Source organism: Hypomesus transpacificus, chromosome 21 (genome assembly GCF_021917145.1).
Source record: "Hypomesus transpacificus isolate Combined female chromosome 21, fHypTra1, whole genome shotgun sequence".
In the NCBI taxonomy this organism is placed as follows: domain Eukaryota; kingdom Metazoa; phylum Chordata; class Actinopteri; order Osmeriformes; family Osmeridae; genus Hypomesus; species Hypomesus transpacificus.
This window is the reverse complement of record NC_061080.1, coordinates 3,625,995-3,648,504: the sequence shown is the minus strand read 5'-3', so window position 1 is coordinate 3,648,504 and position 22,510 is coordinate 3,625,995. Positions and strand designations below refer to the sequence as shown.

The 22,510-nt window shown below is 41.4% G+C and overlaps 3 protein-coding genes and 1 long non-coding RNA gene across 4 annotated transcripts; 3 read left to right on the top strand and 1 right to left on the bottom strand.

The window, feature by feature from the left end:
- The first annotated feature begins 83 nt into the window (after positions 1-83).
- Positions 84-4,315, top strand: ntan1 (N-terminal asparagine amidase). The gene is made up of 10 exons (XM_047044221.1): positions 84-319; positions 478-580; positions 1,288-1,353; positions 1,453-1,561; positions 1,931-2,004; positions 2,118-2,171; positions 2,340-2,393; positions 2,513-2,610; positions 2,882-2,995; positions 3,431-4,315. Exons 1-10 carry the CDS (start codon positions 239-241, stop codon positions 3,599-3,601), a joined length of 924 nt encoding a protein of 307 aa, XP_046900177.1. The 5' UTR covers positions 84-238; the 3' UTR covers positions 3,602-4,315.
- A 98-nt stretch (positions 4,316-4,413) lies between these two features.
- LOC124483715 (apolipoprotein L5-like) lies at positions 4,414-6,837 on the bottom strand (the record flags this gene model as incomplete). Its single annotated transcript, XM_047044261.1, is given in 7 exon segments — positions 4,414-5,480; positions 5,483-5,738; positions 5,740-5,920; positions 5,998-6,099; positions 6,223-6,258; positions 6,381-6,471; positions 6,474-6,837. Coding segments are annotated over 7 exon segments (1,521 nt in total), but the record flags the coding sequence as incomplete, so codon positions are not given.
- Positions 6,838-10,540: 3,703 nt separating this feature from the next.
- LOC124483484 lies at positions 10,541-13,225 on the top strand. The gene is made up of 3 exons (XR_006957845.1): positions 10,541-10,862; positions 11,662-11,762; positions 11,968-13,225. It is a non-coding gene; the product is annotated as an uncharacterized LOC124483484 (long non-coding RNA).
- Positions 13,226-17,889: 4,664 nt separating this feature from the next.
- Positions 17,890-20,349, top strand: zgc:158417 (uncharacterized protein LOC780838 homolog). The gene is made up of 2 exons (XM_047044051.1): positions 17,890-18,400; positions 18,553-20,349. Exons 1-2 carry the CDS (start codon positions 18,007-18,009, stop codon positions 18,873-18,875), a joined length of 717 nt encoding a protein of 238 aa, XP_046900007.1. The 5' UTR covers positions 17,890-18,006; the 3' UTR covers positions 18,876-20,349.
- Positions 20,350-22,510: the final 2,161 nt, after the last annotated feature.

Genomic DNA, 22,510 nt, shown 5'->3' with positions numbered 1-22,510 from the left:
AAAATGCGTAGCATGATAGGGAATAGCCGTAGCCCATCTATTTTTGTGTCTGACTGTGTGTTGTACTTACGTTGTACAGTTGATGGCAGTACTGTACACGTTTTCTGAAGAAGAAGACATACCAGGAAATGCAAGCAGCTAGATAGCTAATTTACTTTTAATGTGTATTTTGTCCTGCTAGTTGTATGTATTGGGTCTGTTATTATGACATTAGAATAGGTTCAAATTGCAGAAAGAAATGCCACTCTTAATACAAAATAGACGAATCGAACGACCAAGTTCGACAAATGAACTTTTCACGAAATATCCACATTTGCAGGTTAGTATTCTTACTGTACATCTAGCTAGCTTTTCCGCATTCAATGTTAAGAAGATGTCCTTGTTAAAATTAATGATTATTTAACCTATATCCCGTGACCTAAGCCGCATACACATGCTAATAGTTAGCTACAATGGATTTGTTGTCAACATTTGCAGACAAACGCCAGCGAATTTCGTTCCAAAGCGTTTGTGGATGTAGACCCGAAGTGCCTTCTTTACGTTCAGCAAAGAGAGTTTGCTGCAACAACGCCAGCAGACGGTGAGTGCTTAAACCAGTCCACAAACATGAGCTATTGCTTTAACGCTACCTGAAATTTATATTATGGTGTCATCTAGTTGACAGGTACTGTGGGAACTAAATGTCATTATACAGGGACATACATTAACACATTACAATGACTGTTGTAATATTGCGTTTAAGTGTTCAGCCTGGGGGTCTTTTAATCATTGGATGAACCATTCCATTCCTGAACCTCAAAGCATAGAATTCAGAGTAACAACTATTAAGCCTGAACAACAACTGCTATGCCTGAACAAAAGAAAGTTAGAGTCTGTAGTAAGTTCCTGAACTATCCTTAAGAGTTATGGAACAAATGTTATTGAAAAAAGGACACAAAGATGAACCTATACCAAAGAGGTGGAAGGAGATACGTATTGAGAACAAATGAAATACCCATTGGTTTATTGCACACTGCCTCAGTTAGTTAGATAGTAGTTACTTTTATTACACTAAAATGGGTGGAAATGTCCAGAACATGCTATTATCCCAAAATAAAGTAATACATATAAACCAAATCAAATTAAACCTAGCAGTCTTAACTTTGACCTTAATTGTGTTGTGTTCATATAAAAGTACAAGAGAACAGGTCCAAAATAAACTGTCACTTTTCCAAGAAATGGTGCCCACTGAATGTTTTTTCTGTAAATAACTTTCAAACGTCAACATGTCTTCCTCTATTTGTCCAGACTCTGTAGCTGTCATCGGCTCTGACGATGCCACCACCTGCCACCTCGTTCTGGTGCGACACACAGGTAACGGGGCCTACCTAGAATGCACAATTGACAGCTGTCATGGTAACCAGCGACAGGAGCCCCTCATGTTTTAAGGGGTGTGTCTGTCTCATTTCTCAGGAAGTGGAGCCGCCTGCCTTGCCCATTGTGACGGCTCCAGTACGTGGAGCGAAGTTCCTCTCGTCGTGAAAGCGGTGACATCACTTAGCGGCCCTGTCAAGGAAGGCAGGTGAGAAAGAAAGACACGAGTACGCGCACACGCACCCATACACACAGAGCAAAGTCCTTCTTCATCGTAGTAGCAGTGACATCACTCAGTCAAGGAAGGCAAATGACAAAAACAGACACGTACGATGGAGAGTCATTCTATGCATGGTGGAGACATCCATATCCTTTACTGATCGTTTGGTGTATGCATCGTGACGTAGCAGAGGTGGTTTCAAACAAAGCTTGTGTGACGAATGCCTTGCCTGCCACCAGAAAAAACCCAAACGTCCTCCTCTGGATGTTTTGGAGATGTTTGGGTTCCTACGCTAATCAAAACACCAGCAATTTGATACACACTTCCACTCAATGTCAGCCTGTACTCATCTTCCAGACTGGAGCTCCATCTTGTCGGGGGATTCGACGACGAGTCAAAGACGTCTGAAAAATTAAGCCTTAGCCTCCTGGGTAAATACCCCGTTCTTCTGTCTTCACCTATTGCCTTAAAGACACTTGGAAATAGCAAAAGTGTTGTCTGCATAATGACAAGACCTCATTGTGTGTGCGCTGGTGTTCCGCAGCGGCCTTTCACAAACAGAAGGAGGATATTCACCTAGAAACATGCTGCATCACAGGTGATTCATGTTGAATTGTTGTGTTCGTTCATTCAGTACTTTACCATCTGCAGTGAACCACTGGGTGTTGTATCAGAATCAGAAAGGGTTTTAATGTATGGTTACAAACATGACAATAAGGTAACTTGAAAGGGCGCGTTTATAAACACGCTCCATTTTTTTCCGTAGAGATGAATGATGTCATAGTTGACGGAACACACAGACCGGTGGTTTATGGGATAGGTAAGTAGTCATTGCACCGTGCATTGCAGGAGCGCTCCCACCAGTCGCGTTTTTGAGGAGTGTGAAATAGTACACAGTATCTAATGTATTGACTGTGTGTGTGTGTCGCCCATCTGCAGGCGTAAACGTGAAGACAGGGGAGGTGTTCCCTGCCTCGTTCCCCTCTAAAGGTCCTGCAGAGGAGCTCCGCTCAGCGAGGACCTTCACTGGAGGACAGGTAGAGACACCACTGTTGTTTTTCTACACTCACAGGCGTCCTCTCTAGTTCTGCACCTTGGGAGGATTACTGATCTGACATGACTGGATTGGTGGCAGCTGGTGTAGGAATGACCCTGCTTTCACCTTTCCCAAACCTCTGAGATCTGTGATTACATGAAACTGAGGAGAAACCAAGTTTGATGTGAAAGCCCATAGGAAAATGTTAGACATTGAAGATTTCGATGGAGTGTTACATGACCTGTGTCTATGTGAACGTGTCTTCTATATAGATGGCTGACATCTATGACTCAAGCAAAGGCCTAGTGAAAATAGGCCCCTGCAAGTGGTCCCCTAATCTGGATATTGCCTTCTGGCTGTCGCAAAAGGATGACACCATCTTAAAGGTAAGAACTGAGGGACAGAATACTTTTTTGTTTTACTCTGCAGGACCCTAATTGTTTTAGAATGTGTCAAACTTTCTTTCGGACCTCATTGACCTTATACCTTGTTGACCCTTGGATCACTGCCACCTGAAAAGATATCTGGTTCTATTTAACATTTGAAAGTTTTGGGAAAAGAGGGATTTTTTCAATGAGGTGATATGCTCTGACTTTTGCTTCAGTTTGCATGTATTCAATGAAATCTAAAGCCTGCATTGCATGGACAACAGTTTGATTCTGTGTGTGTGATTCTGCAGCAAACCCAATTTCCATCATGAGAGATAGCAAAGTTATTACCACGGTTACTCAAAATAATCATGGTATTGTGTTAGCATATTTGTGGCTGTCTATGTTAAGCCCTTGTCCTCCATTCTCACTCTTTCCCCCCCTCCCCCTCAGTACCTATCCACCTCCCCCATGGCTGAGCCGCCACACTTCATCCAGCACATCAAGTCCACCATCCAGTTCCTCCTCCAGCACCCCAGCCCAGACAGCCTGTTCCCTGGAGGCCAGCCCCAGCTCTACCGCAGGACGGAGCAGGGGGACTGGGAGAGGGTTCCCCAGCCATAGCCCCCCCATCCCTCCGGTCCCAGCGCTCCACACCTTTACATGACTGGGCTGGATCTGGTCTGTCCTGGCTCCTGAAAGGGGCACTGTGACTCCCCTGCACTTCCTCCTGATGCCAAACATGGTTGGCTATCTGTTTGTCTGTGTGTGGAGGGTAGCCAGGATGAATGGCAGTCCTACATGTACTGACTGGGTCACATGCTTCCCACTCACCTGGCATAACTGGCTGGCACCAGTACAGAGACAGGAGACGTTTGGCTATAAGCCATTTTTGTGTCTTGGGTTTTTTCTTTTCTTTTTTTTGTTGGTGTCTGTGAGGGGACCCCCTACTGGATTGCAAATGCATGTCTTCTCCTGAGTCTTAATGTGATCATCTGGTGTCGTCCTCTTTCTGGTTGGTGTAGATACTAAGCTCTGTATATTACTGTACAAAAGAGATTTAACATGAAATGTATGACTTTCTTCTGAACTATTTCTTACAGAAGCCACAAACAGGATGGCCAAGTATAATAAAAAGTTATGGAGGAGTTGGCGAGGATCGTGCTTAACTGGCATACATTCTGGCAAAAATACTTTTAATTTACATTTCCATCCGTTTCTTAATGCAAGTTACTTAATGCAAGTAAAATTTTAAATGAAATATGTAAGAAGGATAGTCTAGACACACATCAGTATGAATGAATGCATGTATGAAAATAAAAGTGACCTCATCTGTCAGCTCTGTATTAGTACTCTTGAATCTGTGTATGTACAAACAACACATACAGGTACACACACTACTACAAAACAAATCATATCCCTGGGAGTTTGCAAAGTCCAGCAAGGCTAATTAGCAAGCAGTCCAATTCATAGCATCACTTAGAAGAATTCCAATTTTATTCAGTCACGTGAAGTCACAAGTGTTGAATATATCTGCACAATCTATACAGACTGGGTAATGAAGGTTTTACCTGACCTAAGGTACTTTGAATGTCTGTCCAAGAAACGACTCACAAAAACAAGAAATCCCCTTTCAATTCCAAACAAGATATTCAGTGAGTCTTTATTTTTCTATGTATACATTTCCTCACTCGTCCTCACGTGCAGGGAGATCCTTTCATCAAGAATAGGCCTGTCATAGCATGGTTGGCAATTGACTTCGCCGCATTACCGTTTTTCTAAAAGACAATGTGACAATGAACATCAATTGGTAAAATACACAAATAATTCAAGTATTAAAACGAAGTAAATCAAAAACAGTAGATGATTCATTTGATATGAAAGAGCACAGTTTGGTTTTAAAATGAAGACAGTATTGAATCTAGTATTGAAATAGAAATCAATCAAATCATGTGCAGTCAATGATCCATTGAACTGAGAAATCCTCATCATAGGTCAGGCCAATGCTAGGACTATGAAAAAGAGGGAAAGAGACTGAGTTTCTGCCAGAATGTCTTCTTCTCTTTGGTCATCTCCTCCAGGGGGTAAAAGGGCATCTTCAGCAGGTTCTGGCTGTCCTGAGACGTGAGCAGACCTCTCTGCAGGGAGTCGTGGATCTTCTGCCATGACTCCAGTTCAGAGTGCCAGAGCCGTGCTCGTGCCCGGATGAGCTGGGAAACCTCACTCTTGATGCCGTTGGCCAGGCCGACGATGTCCTTGCAGATGAAGAACACGTCCAGGCCAATGAACAGGGCGTTGAGAGCGATGAACCCCCCCCGGGCTGCCTTGGAGAGGGCGAGGGGCGTCCCTTTAGCGGCCTGTCCCAGGTCAGCAATCGCATCCTCACTCCTCACAAGTTTTATACCCGAGGCACTATCGATCAAGGAGTCAATTCCTATCCCGATGACACAACCTTTCCCCACGATCCTCCCTGCTCCCGCGGTTGCATCCACCTCAGTCCCCTTACGGGAACCATCTTGGTGGCCACATCTTCCAGGCACCCCTGGAGGTTCTGTACGTCCTTCGTAAAACTCTGGAACAACTCGTTGGCTTTCTTCTGTTGAGAGACATTGACGCTGTTCTCTCTGACTGTGGTGACTACGCTGTTGACCGCACTGGTGACCCCCAGGCCCGCACCGGTCATGGTCAGAATCAGGGACACCCCTACTGTGATGGGGGCCAGAGCCAGACCCACGATGGACAGGACCCACGAAACCGCCCCCCACTGAGCTGCCTGCCACAGTGGAGATCTGGGCCCCACGCTTCATGTTGTCTAGCTGGACAGCGCTCCCCTCCAGGTCAGTCAGAAACTGCAACATTCTGGGCTTGCTCTGGATGAATAGTTTGATGAAGTTTTCAGCTTCCTCCTGGAACAAGAAAACCAGTCTGAAGTCCCGGTTGGTCCTGAGAGAGTCAGAAAGCCACCGTCAGTCCAGATGTTGAGGTGAGCGATGTTAAATGGGAGTGGGAGTTCTGCTTACCTGACATCACTGAGGTATTTGATATGGACGAGCATATTCAGCATGGATGCATCACTCACAAGGTGGACATTTTCCTTCTTATTTCTCCAAAACATCCATTGACTGATAAGGAAAACAAAACAGAAACCTTCTGAAGTCTGAATGAAACCGAGTAGGCAGCAGAAGCTACAACATACAGTAAAACAGGCTACAGATGATTCATAAGATGTCAACGACAGGTCTTACCTTGGTTCACTCTCCGTCTGTGATGGTGTCATCAATCTGCAGCGGTAAAAGAAAGTTCAGATAATGTAATAATGTAAGAATAATAACACTTAATGGAACCCTGCATCCTGATCCAGCAAGCTGGGGCTACAGTAACAGACTACACCGGACTCTCTTACTTGCTCTCCAGCTTGTCACAGAGCTGCTGGGTACTGCGTATGTATGAGTCCAGCTGGATGGCCAACACCAGCACGTTGAAGAGGCTGGACAGAAGTCCTGTACGCTCCTCCTGAACCGGACCAACAGAGGACACGCTTCCTGTGATGCAGTGATGACATCACGGACACCGGCAGGGCTCACCTCCTGGTCACCAAACGGACACTCCTCATCGAACACAGACACAGAAGTGACCGCCAGCCTCTCCACAGCATCCAGGAAGTGGTCCAGTTCCTCCAGCCAGGCCAGGGTGTCCTTCAACACCTCCCCCAGCTCCTTCTCCAGCTCCTCCCTTCGCCTGCCTGCTGTCACCTGCGTCAGGCCACTCTTCAGGTACTCTCCCAGCGCCTTCCACCTGTTCTGATACTCTCTGACGTGCTTGAAAGTCAAGTTGATTCTGTCAGCCCTTTCCTTGATGTCTCATCTTCCCCAGCTCTGTCTCCCTGTGAAAGCTCCGCACAGCACCTCAGTAAGCTCTCTGAAATACAAGACTTTGGTTAGAATAGCTACAGTAAATATGGCATCATGTTTATATGGGTGTTTGTTTTATGATAGATGAGAGTTAGATTCCCTGATACGTGTTTGAAAATACTTTGGCAATATTGTTTAACCTGAACATTTTTGCTAATGAAACATTTTGAATTTTAATCATAACTATCTAGTTGATTAAACAGCCAGGGTTATTCATACTGATCGGCCAGCATGACTTAGGCCTACACTGGTTACAGACATTCTTCTCCTGGTTACAGACGAGGCTATTGTCAAACAAATAACGCAGGCTACGTAATGAACATTAAGTATTCTATTCACCATTACGATGGTTTCACCTGATCATGATGAGCTTCGGCGTTCGTTGGAGGCTGATCCGTTTGTGGCTCATGCTGTCATCTGGCACGAGTTCCCAATAAAGAACTGTAATGTAAATGTAAACAATTAGCCTATGTTTTGAGCATGTTTGTCAGTTTACATTTGTTGCCAGGATTTGTCTAATTCAATCGCTTTCTGAGTAAGTTTCTGAGAGTGACCTTTCAACCACCCTGATAAAAAAGCATGTACTTCACCTGACCACACCTCTGCAGGCGTAAATGTTTTTTGGACAAGGATTTGGATCACTGTAACGCTTTCACCTTAACAAATTCGTATTGGAACACAGAAATATTATAATGTAATATGTATGGTCTAGGGATGCACGAAAATATCTGCACAACATCGGTATCGGCAGATAAAAGCTTCAAAACGTAATTATCGGCATCTCAAGATATGAAACTTTCTGCCGATGTACCTGGCCGATATGGTGACGTGCAAATTATGCGCACGCAAAGCATATGTTTAATTAATACTCCAATTGATAATTATTAGAATAAGAGTATAGGGCTTCAAAATGTTTTGGCAGTAATTAAGGTTACAGCTTCAGTAACAAAAAAAGATTCAATGTGCAAAGCATAATATATTTTCATAGACATGAATAATTAGAATTAGATGGATCTAAAAAATGTAACCTGTAATGTACTTTAAAATTATTTTGACTGCTTTTGCTGTATAAAACCCTACTTCTCAATCACCCTGGGATCTGCGACGGTGACCCCCTCATCCTCTGCCAGGAACCTTGGGGTTACCATGGATGACGAGCTCTCCCTCACGGCCCACATTGCTGCGGTCTCCCGGTCGTGTAGATTCACCCTCTACAACATCCGGAAGATCAGGAGATACCTGTCTGAGCACTCCACCCAGCTGCTTGTCCAAGCACTTGTCCTCTCCAAGTTGGACTACTGCAACTCGCTGCTCGCCGGTCTCCCATCATGCGCAACCCGCCCTCTTCAGAGGATTCAGAACGCAGCGGCCCGCCTGGTCTACAATCTACCCAGACGCTCCCACGTTACCCCGCTCCTCATCTCCCTCCACTGGCTACCCATAACGGCCCGCATCAGATTCAAGACCCTGGTACTGACCTTCCGAGCAGTGAACGGGACTGCGCCCGACTACATCAAGTCTCTCCTGCAGCCTTACACCCCCACCCGCCACCTACGGTCTTCTTCAGACAACCGCCTGGTGGTCCCACCTCTCAAGACCGCCCGGTCCCAGCACAAGCTCTTCTCCTGCCTGGCACCCCAGTGGTGGAATCAACTCCCCACCTCCATCAGAGACACGGACTGTCTCTCCACCTTCAAGAGAAGGCTCAAGACGCACTTGTTCCGGGAGTACAATGGTACTTAAGAATGGTTTGCTGAACCCAACGCTAGTTTCCTCAAGGTTCACAATGACTCTTGCTTAGACTGTTGCTCTTGTTGGTTAGTGGTAGCTGATTTAAACTGTTGTATTATATGTTTTATATGTTAATCCTATTTTTATTGCTTTCCTACAGGTACACCTGCACTTAGAGATTAATGTTGTGTAATTTAACTTGTTTAACTACATGCTCTTATGGTTTCTTCCCTTTAGCACTATTTTTTGGTTGTTCACAAAATGTACTTCTTGTTTTTGACTACCCGCAATGCTGTGGGGCTATCTTGTTATTATCAGTGACCTATGCACTTTGTAAAGCTCTCTCTTGGAAGTCGCTTTGGATAAAAGCGTCTGCTAAATGAATACATGTAAATGTAAATAAAAATAGAAAACGTAAATCTTACTCCAGAAGAAATGTATACCCTTTTCTGTTTCTAAGCATACTTCTTAAAAGTATATCAAAAGTGAACTATTTTCAAAGCATACTTAAACGTACATCAAAAGTGAACTATTTTTTAAGTATACTCCTTAAAAGTATATCAAAAGTGAACTATATTTTCAAAGCATACTTAAAGGTATATTAAAAGTGAACTATTTTCTATGTATACTTCTTAAAAGTATATTAAAAGTGAACTATTTTCTAAGCATACTTCTTAAAAGTATATCAAAAGTGAACTATATTTTCAAAGCATACTTAAAGGTATATTAAAAGTGAACTATTTTCTATGTATACTTCTTAAAAGTGAACTATTTTCTAAGCATACTTCTTAAAAGTATATCAAAAGTGAACTAAAACTGTACTATCCATATTTTAGTATACTTATAGTAATATACTTATTTTTTGTAAGGGTAGGCAAGACTATATAGTAGAAACTACGGCTCGTTAGCGAACTAAAACTATTTACATCATCACTCACGTATGAAAAAGACGGTTTAGAAAACGAACGTGTTTTAAAACTTACTCATCAAATTAATACTTACAAGTCTCCGTTTCAATGGGTTGACTCTGTCGCGGCAGCAGTGAAATATGTCAATATTGGCTGAGCTGAGTAATGGGTGAAACGGGTGTCAATGTGACTGCATCTGATTGGTTAATAATGTTCTTACGCCAGTATTACGTCGTGTAATTGGTTGGACTGATTTAGTAGGCAACTGTGTTTGCCGGTGAGTTTAACAAACTTTATACAATGGTTTTGACAAAATGTACAACCAAATTATGCTGGCAACAACTGGTTTCTTGTTAGAAATAACAATAACTCAACTTGAAAATTCCAGCTAGTCCCAATTTAAATTATAAAGTTGAACAGATACGGGGCCTCCCAAGCGCCGCCACTACCAATTACGCCAACGACAAGCTAGATGTATAATGATGCAGGTGGATTTTTACTTAACTGAGGAGTGAGTTTCACTGATACACACCAGCTACAACTATGAACTACTTGTTCTGAGCAGGTTTTGTCAGGAAACAGGCTGTATAACTGTTGGTTAAGAGACTCGTGAAAAACTGATCCTAATTATCTGGGAAACATTTTTTAACAGCAGTCAAGTGTGTTTGTCAAAGTGATGCTCGGGCTCCAGCTGTTTGCTTTGTAGGTAAGCTACGTAGCAGAATCACGAATCACGAAAGATTACAGGATATGCCTTTTTTTCAATTGGTTATTGCATTCAATCTTACCCAGATACAATGGTGCTATTTTCCGATTGGCTATTGTATAGACCCTTTCTTTTTTTTGATTGGCTGATAAGTGGCAGGCTCGACTAAGAACTCCAGGGGAGACGCGCTTGACTACCGGTTCTATATTGAGAGTGGCGCGGCCAGAGGAATTTTGGTTGGGTGCTGCGGCATATTAAAAATACTATAAATATTTTTTTTCTGCGTGAGAAATACAATGTGTGGCGGGAGGGCGTGACAAAAGAACAAAATGAGTGACTGTCACTCTCAATGCGTGACACTTGAGAGCCCTAGGTCAGATATAGGTTGAAAAATCTATCATTTTAACAAGGACATCTTACACTGAATGCAGAAAAGCTAGCCATAGTTGTAGAGCAAGAATAGCCTGGGCGGAGCCAATATCAAGCCAGGTGTGTCAGGTAGGACACGGAAAAAGGTGCACTACCCGCGCAAGTGATTTGGCCACTTGATGCGAGGCATGGGCAGAATTTAGAGTGGGTTACGCTGAGCCTGAATGCATGACAACTTTTATTGGCGATTGATGTCGAGGGTGAGTGCTTTTTAAACTTCGTACCATTGTACCAAATTTGGTTGGGGGCAGGCGTGTGCAAAATTAATGGAAGTCTATGAGCTAGACGGCTGAATTAGTCTCTTATTGTCGTTGAGAAATCTCAGATTTTATTGCAGTTTTTGCCAATCCAACATGGATTATAGGTAAAAAGTACTTATGTCCTTTGATTTCTTACAGAGTCGTTGTTGCCCATAACATGCTAGCATTCTGCTAATTCATGCTGATTGTATTGACATTTTAAAAAGCTTTTTAGAACAAAAAAGCGAGTGGTGTGTTGGCTATTTTCTTTGCCCCCCCTTTCGAATGCAACATTCAAATGACTAGACAATAAATTACATCCTGAGAAAAGCATTTGCCTCATATGGAATCTCGAGAGGAACTGCAACAAGTTAAGAAGCCGGAAGTTTCCCGAGAGTGGCAGTGCTCCCCTTATTAGACATTAAACTTTGTTTTGGATTGTTTAGGTATAATGATTTCATTTTTCTGTGTTTGCAGGCTGCTAGTGCAAGCCACTGCTTTTGTTTCGCCCTTGAGATATTTGATATTAACTGAAAGCACTGGTGCACTTTGTCGCGCTACATTTATAAACTATGTAAATAAATAAATAAATAAATGTTTTTTTCATCTACATAGATGAATACAGGTATACCTCCTGTTTGAACTGTTTGCAAAGGTCCATCACCTACGTAACCGCGTTACAATATTAGACAAGATAAAATGGCCAAAACAATTTATTAGATCCTATAGGCTATTATCCTAACGTTTCATACGTGATTAGGAACATGAGTGAGCCGCCTGCAATCAACCCGTCTCCTGTACCTGGGACAAAACCTGGGGTCAGGAAGAGAAGGGGCAGCTATGAGCTCCTCCCCCCCAACAGTGAGTATGCTTCAGGAACACAATTTATTCAAAATTAATTAAATAATAAGTAAATAGTACCAGTATTCAGCAAGTTCTGCTATGAGTACTAGCTAAATGTCTTACCTGCTTCTACTGAACTAAATGAATGTGTGTGTGCAGCCTGTGAAATCAAACAGTCCTGTACAGTGCAACATTTCTAACTTTTTGACGTTGTGGATTGAAGTGAGTGGAGATCCGGGGAATAAACTGTCACGGCTAAAAGCTGAGCTGTACCAAAAGATGGACCTGGAGGACTTCAGCAAGAAGTTTAGCCTCTTAAAAGCAGATATGGACAGAAACATGGACCAACATATGGTTAGGCACAGACTTGAGGTCCTGAGATCTGAGCTAAATCGTATGATCCAAAACCAACATGAGCTGAAAGCGCATCTTGATAGTGCAATGGCAGACTTTGAAACATTCAAACAGGAAACAAATGTTTTTTTTGATGAACAGAAGCGAGTACAAGACAACATAAAGGTAGAACTACACAAAACAAAGGCACAGGTTACTTTAGCTAACCACAAGAGCATCAGATCTGTCTTGCTTGCCTTGTTTTCTGTAATAGCAGCTGGTGTAAGCTTTATGTTTTCATTTGAAGAAAGCTCTGTTATTCCGTTACATGTAAGTGAGGGAATTACAGTTTTCATTAAATGTGCTGCTCTTGTGCTTGTTGGATACATCCTGGGCCATTGCAGCTTGACCAGATATTGGGTTAAATCGAATACAACTTAATCTATAGATATGGATCCAGGACTCGCCTTGATTTCTTAGAATGTTTTTAAGTGTTGTGTCTGTTGTTTGGTTATTCATGTCACATACTCTGCAAGCTCTTTAAGTCTTGAATGTTCCTTCTAACTGTTACTATTATTGTGCATTTTTTGACAAAGTGCATGTTTGCACAAATAGCGTGTTTAAATGCTCATATGTTAAATTTATTGGGCATTTTAAAAAAATCTCAAATTGAGAGAGGATAATTTTAAATCAATGTGTTTATTTGCCATGTAAGTTTACACAAACACAGAATTTAATGTGGCAGCTAAATGGTTCAACATGACAGTATTACATCCACCGAGGAGCACTTTGAACGTAATATATACTGTACATTTTAAAACATTGTACTTTTTTTTAAATATGAAGGTGTGAAACCAATTATATACTCTGTTGTATGTGTCTTATTGCTATGCTGTATCTTGGCCAGGTCGCAGTTGTAAAAGAGAACTTGTTCTCAACTAGCCTACCTGGCTAAATAAAGGTAAAAAAAAAAATATATATATATATATATTATTTGCATCCATACGTTTCCCAGATTTTATTTTTGAAAAGGCATCAGCTCATGAGTGGGTGATTCATCCCCATTGACAGTGGAAATCACTTGCAAAATCATAGTAGATCCAAGGCTATTTACCTGTGACTATTTCCCTGAAACATTCAACAATACTAGTAGCTTTGCTGGTCTTCCAATAAAGTATGTCAAATATGATATATTCTTTATGATTGTAGAAACCTCCCATAAATGTAATACAACACTAAATAACGTATTTTCCAGTTATGTTAATATCTGAAATATGAATCTCATGAGTTCTGTTAGGGGTGTCGTTAGACCCTTTTTACTGGGGCACATGCAGTGTTGCCAGGTTCGCGGTTTTCCTGCGGAATTGGGTTACTTTTGAAGTGTTGCTGTGGGTTGAATTTTTTGTCCGCTGGTTTGGGTAGACGTATTTTGCATGCAAATTACGTGCATATCTTTATATAAAAATCCATATTTTATACGAAAAAATTAATTTATACCCAAATCCTACCAAACTAACTCCAGATCAGCACGTACACACATGGACATGGGACACGCCCACATACACACGCACTGTACGCACATACACACGCACTGTACGCACATTAGGCACGTGTACACACGTGCCTAATGCTCTCAGTCTCCTGAGAACCTCTTGAAAACTACTTGTAATGCTGGCAAACTAAACAATTGGTGTTACTTTGTAGATATTACAATACATTTGGCAATGATATCAATGCTGTTAGACTTTAAAAGTAGTTTATGTGGTTAGACAGGTATATTTCGAGTTCTGATTTTGGGCTGGTTTTATTGGCCATTAGGCTGGTTTTAAATTTGAACAATTTACTTAGTGTACATCAACACAGTATCCCAATCAACGCTTGTTAAAGTGTTAAACCGAAAAACACAAACCCATATGCATGCAGAATTCCATGTCAGCGTGCTCTTGGTAGCTTGCCAAATAGCCACTGCAGCACCGACACAGAAGTCTAGGGGGGTAATTCCAGAAAGCAGGTTATGCAACATCACCGAGTAAGTTAGCCAACCAGCAATGTTGCTACAACGCAGGTTGTCAGTTAACTTACCCCAGGTGTCGACCAAATCAGAATTGAGGTAGGCTAAGAAAACATAACATGACAAAACTAAAGAGTTTCTAAATGATAGGCCTACCAATCATCTTATTTTGAGTTTCTATAGCCTAGTAGTGCATTGTGCACAGCAAGCTTGAAAGAAAAAAAGGGATATGAATTAGGGGCCTGTGCCCCAGTAGAGTTTTATGTCTAACAAAGCCTCTGAGTTCTGTTCAGATCATTTGAATAATTTGTAAGGCCAGGTACTCTTGGCATTGCTCATCCATGACTGGAAGACTGATAAGACGGCAGTGAATCAACTCATATATGACTTTGAAATGTCTGTTCACTGTTACCTTTAATCTTGAGTGTGAAACAGTTATTTACATTGCTCCGACATAGGTGAGAATCATTTTAATGCTTGATCAAGTCACCAAGCTCAATGCAAGAGTGGTCACTAAACAGCTGCTCAATCGACACTAAGGCTATGGAATTAACCACAAACAAAATATACAAAACAGATGTGAAGTTCAAGTAGCTTTAGTGTAAATTCTTTCACGTCAAGACATAAAAAGGAATCGATAGGACGGTTCCCACTCTCCCACAGTGTATATATAAAAAGCACAGGCACAACAGATAAGACAAGACATTTCCTAAAACATACATATTCACATACAGCAGCATAAGTGTCGTGTCCTGTAAAGTGTAAAAGTTCAAAAGAGTTTGTTGGTCCTGAGTGATTTTAGGGGGGGGGGGGATTTCAGCTTCCTGTCAGACTGGAGGATATGGCTGGGGGGAGTGAGGGGAGAGAATTTAGCTTCCTGACAGCTTGGAGTATGAAGCTATCTCTGAGTCTGGTGGTGCTTCCAGAGGGTAGGAGGCTGAACAGATGAGTGAGGGTGAGGCAGGTGGTGTATGTGTCTTGCAAGGAAGGGTGTGGGGCACCAATGATTTTACCAGCTGTGTTTACTATGCGTTGCAGTGCTTTCCAGCTGTGTTCAGTGCAACTACTGCCCCACACAGTGATGCTGCTGGACAGGATGATTTCAATGGTACCCCGGTAGAATGTGTTCAGGATGGATATGGGAGCTTTCGCTCTCTTGAGCTTGCGGAGCAAATGGAGGCGCCGCCGGGCTTTCTTTGCCAGTGATGCAGAGTTGGTGGCCCAGGAGAGGTCCTCACTGATGTGCATCCCCAGGAATTTGGTGCCGCTCACTCACGCCACAGCAGCACAATTGATGGTCAGTGGTGGGTGTTCAGTGTGGCTTTCCTGAAGTCAACCACAATCTCCTCTGTTTTGCTGACATTCAGCAGGAAGTTGTTGTCCCTGCTAGCCTGACGTTGTCATACTCATAATTCTAGTCAGAATATGAGTCTGAAAACTCTCCGTTGGGCTGTGACTACGGGGCGTGTTTCAACCGAACTCGTAAAACAAATGCCTCTTCGCTCAATTGGATAGACTTACAACCAATCAGAGCAACGTAATATGTTGTTTGTTGAAAACTAATTCAACCCAAGCGCTCTTTCGTGACGTTGTTGATTACGTTACTGTCATCTGTCCATCGTCGTATAAAGCCCGCCCTGGCAATTTCATTGGTACGCCCAGATTCTGGTTTTCTGTAGTTGTTCCCCAATACGAGACCCTCCAGACCCAACTTCCCGACCAAATTTTTTGGTGGGCGGGGAGAAGTTGGGCTGGCAGCCAGGCTATGGCCCTGCACCCACATGGTCAAAAGTCTCGTCGTTCTTGGTGATGAGACCCACCAGAGTTGTATCGTCCGCAAACTTCACCATGAGAAAAGAGTGTTTTGGAACAATAGTTTCTGCAGGGTAGGAGAGAATCCTTCCACTTTTGTTAGAAAATGCAAGATGCAGTCTGGGAGTCCATGGGCCAGTGAATTAAGTCCCCAAATTGAACTATACAAAGGTGTAGCTTATTTTACTTGAAGCACGGCACGCCTGATCAGGTGACCTCTGTGTTCATGTGATTGGATTTCTTTGATGTGATGGTAATAGATCTGCAAAACCCCTGTTTAAGAATGGAGGATTGTCCGCTGCCGATACTGTAACCAGCAAACATCAGCTAACAGTCAGATGTGCAAGGTGTAAATATTGTAAATATATATTTTATATGAGTATGAGAAGGGGTTGATTATAACAATTTTGGTGGGATAAATCACTCTCTAAGTTATACCAATGTTTTCACAGAGCATGTTAAATCTTAAACAAAGATGTATTTGCTCAAGCAAATTGTGGAAACACTACCTGAATACAGTACAATAACACAATAACTCAAGAAAATGTATGTTTACTTTATTCAAGGTAATTTAGGAATGTGTGCTTCATATTAATTTATTTTAGTTCAATGAAGCTGGAAGGAGTGTCTTAAGGAATGTCAAAGCAAGACTGGCTGATCCAGATCAGGAGATTTACTTTGACACACCTCTATAGTCCTGAAAGAAGACATGACAATTACACAACCAGACTCTTTCCCTGCATTTTACAATACTTATTGTTCCACTGTTCTGCAATAATAAAGATTCATGTTTCATAGTATGTACTGTGCATGTTATAACAAAATATATGTCTGGACTCCTTTTCGTTAGAGAAAAATTACTCCATAGTCATTTTCAGTTGTCATACTTCCTTGTCAATTGTGAACTTGAACCCTGTCCCAGTTAATTCATGTGAATACTTTAAGTCAGTTCCAGGAAACTGCTTCCATGGACACACCTCTTTAAACATGATTGCGGTATACAGAAGTCTCCTGCAGTAGCTTGAAAAATAAGGTAAATTATGGTGTTTGTAAGTTTAAAAATTGATGACTACTTTCACTCAATCTGCCTTGAAATAGAATTAATTGCAATATATAATTCATTTCAGTGTTATATGCCTTGTTCTAATCTGGTAGAGATGTGCAATAGTCTATGGTGTGTAACTTGTAATTTTAGTCTGACTGGCTAATGAACACATGGTACCTGGTTTAAAGTGTTTTTTTTTTGTCTTTGTGGGGTTGTAGAGTATTTTTTTTTTATTGTACTATTGCGTACAATCTAGTATGCTATAGCATTCATATTTGCTTCTCAAATTACAATTATTCTTAATATGAAAAACCAGGAAAGGAACAAAATGATGTAACGTCCACAGTATGATGAAATCCAATTACGCTTTTACTCACTTCTGTGAAATATGATAAATGAAGCCTATTTGTCATTGTTTATATACAAACAGTGATTGACTTATATGAGGATAGCATTGTTAATTTGAAGATCACTTTGTTTTTTTCTTTTTAGATGAGACTTTGGACTTCTCCCAGGTTGTAAACAAAACTCCCCACCTGGACAATGGCGGCTGACACTGTAATTCCCTCAAGAACATTTTTCTGGTATGCTAACCCACCTGCTTCTACACATTTGTATCCCCTTTTATCCGCTTTTAGTCAATTAACTCTTTAAACATTGTTGTACACTTGTTATTTATTTGTGTTTGTGAAGTAGTTAAATCTTTTTCAGGTTTTCACCCCCCTCAGGCAATCTTTCTACTATAACAGATCTTCAAATAGTTTTGCTGGGGAAAGTTGGGTCCGGGAAGAGTGTGGTTGCCGGACACATCCTGGGAGAAGGGAACTGGAAAGACAGAGGCATGTGTGTGAAAAAAGCAAGGAGAAGTAGCAGGAAGAACAGTGACTGTGGTGGAAACACCGGGCTGAGACAGAGTGTCTGTGAAATGCACGTCCAGCTGAATCAAAAAGGAAATTGTAAACAGTGTGACTCTGTTACCCCCAGGACCCCACGCTCTCCTGCTTGTGGTGCCCTTAGGGGAAGAGATTTTAGACGATGAGAAAAAGTCTGTCCAGGACCACATGGAGCTTTTGTCAGAGAGCGTATGGAAACACACTATGCTCCTGTTTGTTAGTGAGACTGAGGAAGAGTATAATGTCACTCCTTCTGAACAGGTTATGGAGAGTACAAGAGACCTTTTGGAGAAATGTGGAGGCAGACATCATGTTCTTTGTGGACCTTCAAGTAATTGTACGCAGGTGTCTGAGCTCCTGCAGAAGATTGATGGGATGGTAAAGGACAACGCTAATGATTTCTTCTTACCCCAAGTGTACTATGAACTGATTGAGAGAATGAGAACAACTTATGAAGACCGGGAGGAGAAACTAAAACAGAGTTACAAACTCCAGCTAACACAGACTAAAGCAAACACAGAGTTGAGGAAGAGGAGGAATAGCATGGATGTTTCACCTGAGTGTAAGCATAATCCATTTGCAAAATTGTAACAAATCTGTGTGGAATACAATGTATGAAACATTCAGATTCAACGGCAGTACACGTCTGACATGTAAATACCCAATGATTATATTCTGAATTGAACCTTTTGTTTTTATGTGTGTTCTTTGTAGTCAGCACAGAGGAGCAGAAGACCGATGATCGTGGCTGTCAGAAAGTGGACCAAGAGACAGTCAAAGACGGTTTCAAGGAGGTTGGGATGCCTGTACCGATATACAATTTCAGTATAATATCACTGATCTTCCTTGCAATTATTGGAGAATTCTTTGGGGCAATTGCAGGTGCACAATATGGACCACTGGGCTCATGTGTTGGGATTTTATTCGGCATTGCTGCTGGTGTTCTTGTGAGCTTTGGTATTCGTGCGGCAGTCAGTAAAACCACAGACAAGCCAAAGCCAAGCCAAATTCCTGGTATGAAGTCTCGACTCAAATAAATCTGCAGCTTTATATGTTGCGTGAAAGACTGTCCATTATGCTTGTGTATATTGTTAAATAGAATACTTTTTTTTCAATTGCGTTTTTCACCTCTCATTTCATATACGTGTTTTGATGATGGACTAGAGTGCCTTGTGTAGAATAGTTTTTACAAGAAGTTGAGTTGCACTCAAAGTAGTACAGACAGAACAACACATTGTTATTTTATTTTGTACTTTATCAATGTGTTGATATCAATGCATGACTCACTGATTAATAGGGTTTCCAATACATCTGATATTGATGACATCCAGACACTGGGATATTTTTTTAAGGAACATACACTTGACCCGACAGTAATATTTGTCATGTTTGCATGTTTGTCATGCAATGCACTTATCAAAAAAATACTGAAACTGCAGTTCTAGAATATATGGTAGATACTAGACAGATATCCATATTAAGGATAATATATGGTTTGTATGTGTAAGGGATAATAGGACTTCCCATCACTACTGGAGTAGATTGACTAGCGAAGTGAATAGCGAATGGGATAGGAGATGAGCGGTTAAGTGAGACTGACACAGTACATTGAGAAAAGTAACATTTTTCAGATAGGTTAAAATACATATTGAAGTCACTCATTGTTGTAAATACAAGTCAGCTTGTTAAAGTCTTTAAAAATTGTAAATGGAGGCTTTGATGGTTGGGGATTTTTCTGCTATTGTTATGGTTACTTATTTCAGACACTTTCTACAGGCTCATGATACCATGTAACCACCGTAATAATTTAGAACGGTGAAAAGACAATTATGCTGCAACTACGTTGTAGGTGTACGTATATCACCTGATAATGGACACCCCTGCAGCCGATCAGAATCGAGTATTCACCCAGAACATGGTATAAGTAATTATATAGTCTGTGTTAACTAATAATTCATGTACCATATGACTGGGCTCAAAAACTGAAGGAGCAACCTGTGGTATTATGGCCAGGAGACTCCTATATAACATTTTCTACACAAGTTTTTAAATCTCTAAGAGAGAAAAGAGAGTACAGAGACACTTATTGCTAAACTGAAATGCGAAAAATGTCACAGCTGGTTTGGGGGGAAATCTTCTCATCTAAGATTATATTACTGTGATTTCTGCAACATCTTTTACTTGACTATTTGTGATCTGTAATGGTGTAATAACTACTAATTCCATATACTAAAGCAACAGTACACATGTAACGCTAAGCATTTACACTAAGCAGGAGTTATTCAAATAATATAATATAATGAAACTGAATAAATTTATGGATTCTGTGTTGCTGAACATATGAAGATAGGAATCTTTAGAAAGGTGGGGTGCACGTACAGGGGTTCCATGTTCAAGATCATGTTATATTGTGCATTGTGAAGGCTATAATGGGTTTGCAAAAATGTTATAGTCGTCAAAATTGTTTTGCATATCATTTATTAAAATGTTTCCATCCGCAAAATCTGTTTTATTCAGCTAAGATAATGTGTATGATATGTAATGGAGCTAGTTGTCTCACTGTGTAATGCTGTAATGCAGCTCTTCAGGCACTACTACTGTATACATTGTTTGAAATCGTATGCTTCTAAAGGTTGCTTTCAAAGTAGTTTCAACAATCTACATGAATAAGTCACCTGATTGTACCTTGGATAAAAAAGAATAAGGTTAGGGTAAGCTTTGACTTAATTGCTGAAATAGGGATTTAGCCATCATAAATGTAAAACAAATTTACATTTAGTCATTTAGCAGACGCTCTTATCCAGACCGATTTACAGTAAGTACAGGGGCATTCTCCCTGAGGCAAGTAAGGTGTCCTTGCCCAAGGACATAACGTCATTTGGCACGGTCGGGAATCGAACTGGCAACCTTCAGATTACTAGCCCGATTCCCTAACCGCTCAGCCGCCTGACTCCCTTTAATTTAACTCTGTAGTCATACACGTTGCTACTGGAACACTTACAAGTGAATGTGTACTGTATGTGTGTGTGACGTAGATAGAAGTCTCATCCCAAACCTAACCGAGGTTTGGGATGAGAAGGCCATACCTCCTCCACTCATTTTCACTGCATAGATACACCTCAAGATTACCTGTTATTGTATTCTCACGTTCTTGCAAAACCCTCCCACCCTTTTATTTTTATTTTTGTTGTTGTTGATGGGTCCAATATTCTTTTAGTATTTTTTATGCTTTATTAGACAGTTAGTATGTTAAGTGTGACAGGAAACCCAGGGAGTCAGCGAGGGAAAGACATGCAGAAAAGGCCTCTGGAATAAGGCCTCATGGTACGAGTGAGATGCTGGAGTGCCCCCCCCCCCCACACACACACACCCACACACCTTCCCTAGCTCTCAAGCTCTATCTCCTATCCAGGCACCCCATTCTTCCTGTTAAGGTGTGACCCTGAGGACTCATCCGCCACAATCCGAGTCTCATGCCTGGTAACTGTTAACCCACCTATCCTACAGTATTCTTATGTTCATTCATTGATACTGTAATGATCCAGTGTGTCTACACAGTGCTAAAGGTTTGGCTTTGCTACCAGCCTCACCCTAAAGCAGGCTTGGCTCTGCTACCAACATTTGTAAATGTGGTGCAGACTTTGAACTTGTGAAGTGTGTGTCCGTCATTTTGTCTTTGAAGGGATTAAATATTCAGTAGGCAAATTCAACTCAATTCTTAAACGCTGTAAATCAGTGTGACCTAAACAAGCAGCAGTGCTAAACGTGAAGACAGGGGAGGTGTTCCCTGCCTCGTTCCCCTATAAAGGTCCTGCAGAGGAGCTCCGCTCAGCAAGGACCTTCACTGGAGGACAGGTAGAGACGCCACTGTTGTTTCTATACTCACATTGGGATTCTATTCTCACTGAAATGATATACAAAATGATGGTTGGAGTTGTAGAAAATACAGACAAAAGACAAAGGAAATGTTAAAACTGGAGGCTCCAGTTTTTGTTAACCAACCTTGTAAAGTTCATTCAATTTATATGTAATTGCTACTAATAAACAGTCCCCAATGAGTCCCCAGAAGGTTTTATAAAAGCATGACTTTTTCGAAAGGTCTGTAACACAGACTGGAAACTCTCAGGTCTTCTACCTCTCCAGACTTCCTCACAGATGATCACAGCACAGAGTACTTGATTGAGACCAAGATGAGCACATTTCAAAAGGTTATCAAGAGTGCCATGATCAGTGATCATCCCTGCATTTGTGACAGGCAGCAGTCTTTAGGTCAACTGCAGGAGCAGAATACGGATGACTGGGCTTATGTAGTGGGATTCTCTTTGGCATAGTTGCCAATGTCGTTGTGAGGTAAACTGTTAAAAATGTCAGATTAAATTAACTTTCGTAAAGGAATGTCGAGAGGTAACTGGCAGATAACCATTGACAACTTCATAACACCCGAATATAACATGAGTTAGACACATTTTAAAGGATAAAATAAAAGCTGAGTGATGAATTCCCATACTCATATTAACCCCTGCCCACTATGGTCTCACATACAACAAATGTCAAACCAAGCAAATAAAAAGCAGTCTCATCATGTAGTAGGAAACGCCAAAGGGATTGCGGGGCACAAATCGAACACTTTTTCCCCATGACAGAATCCTCTTAATGGCCGGGTTTCCCAGAT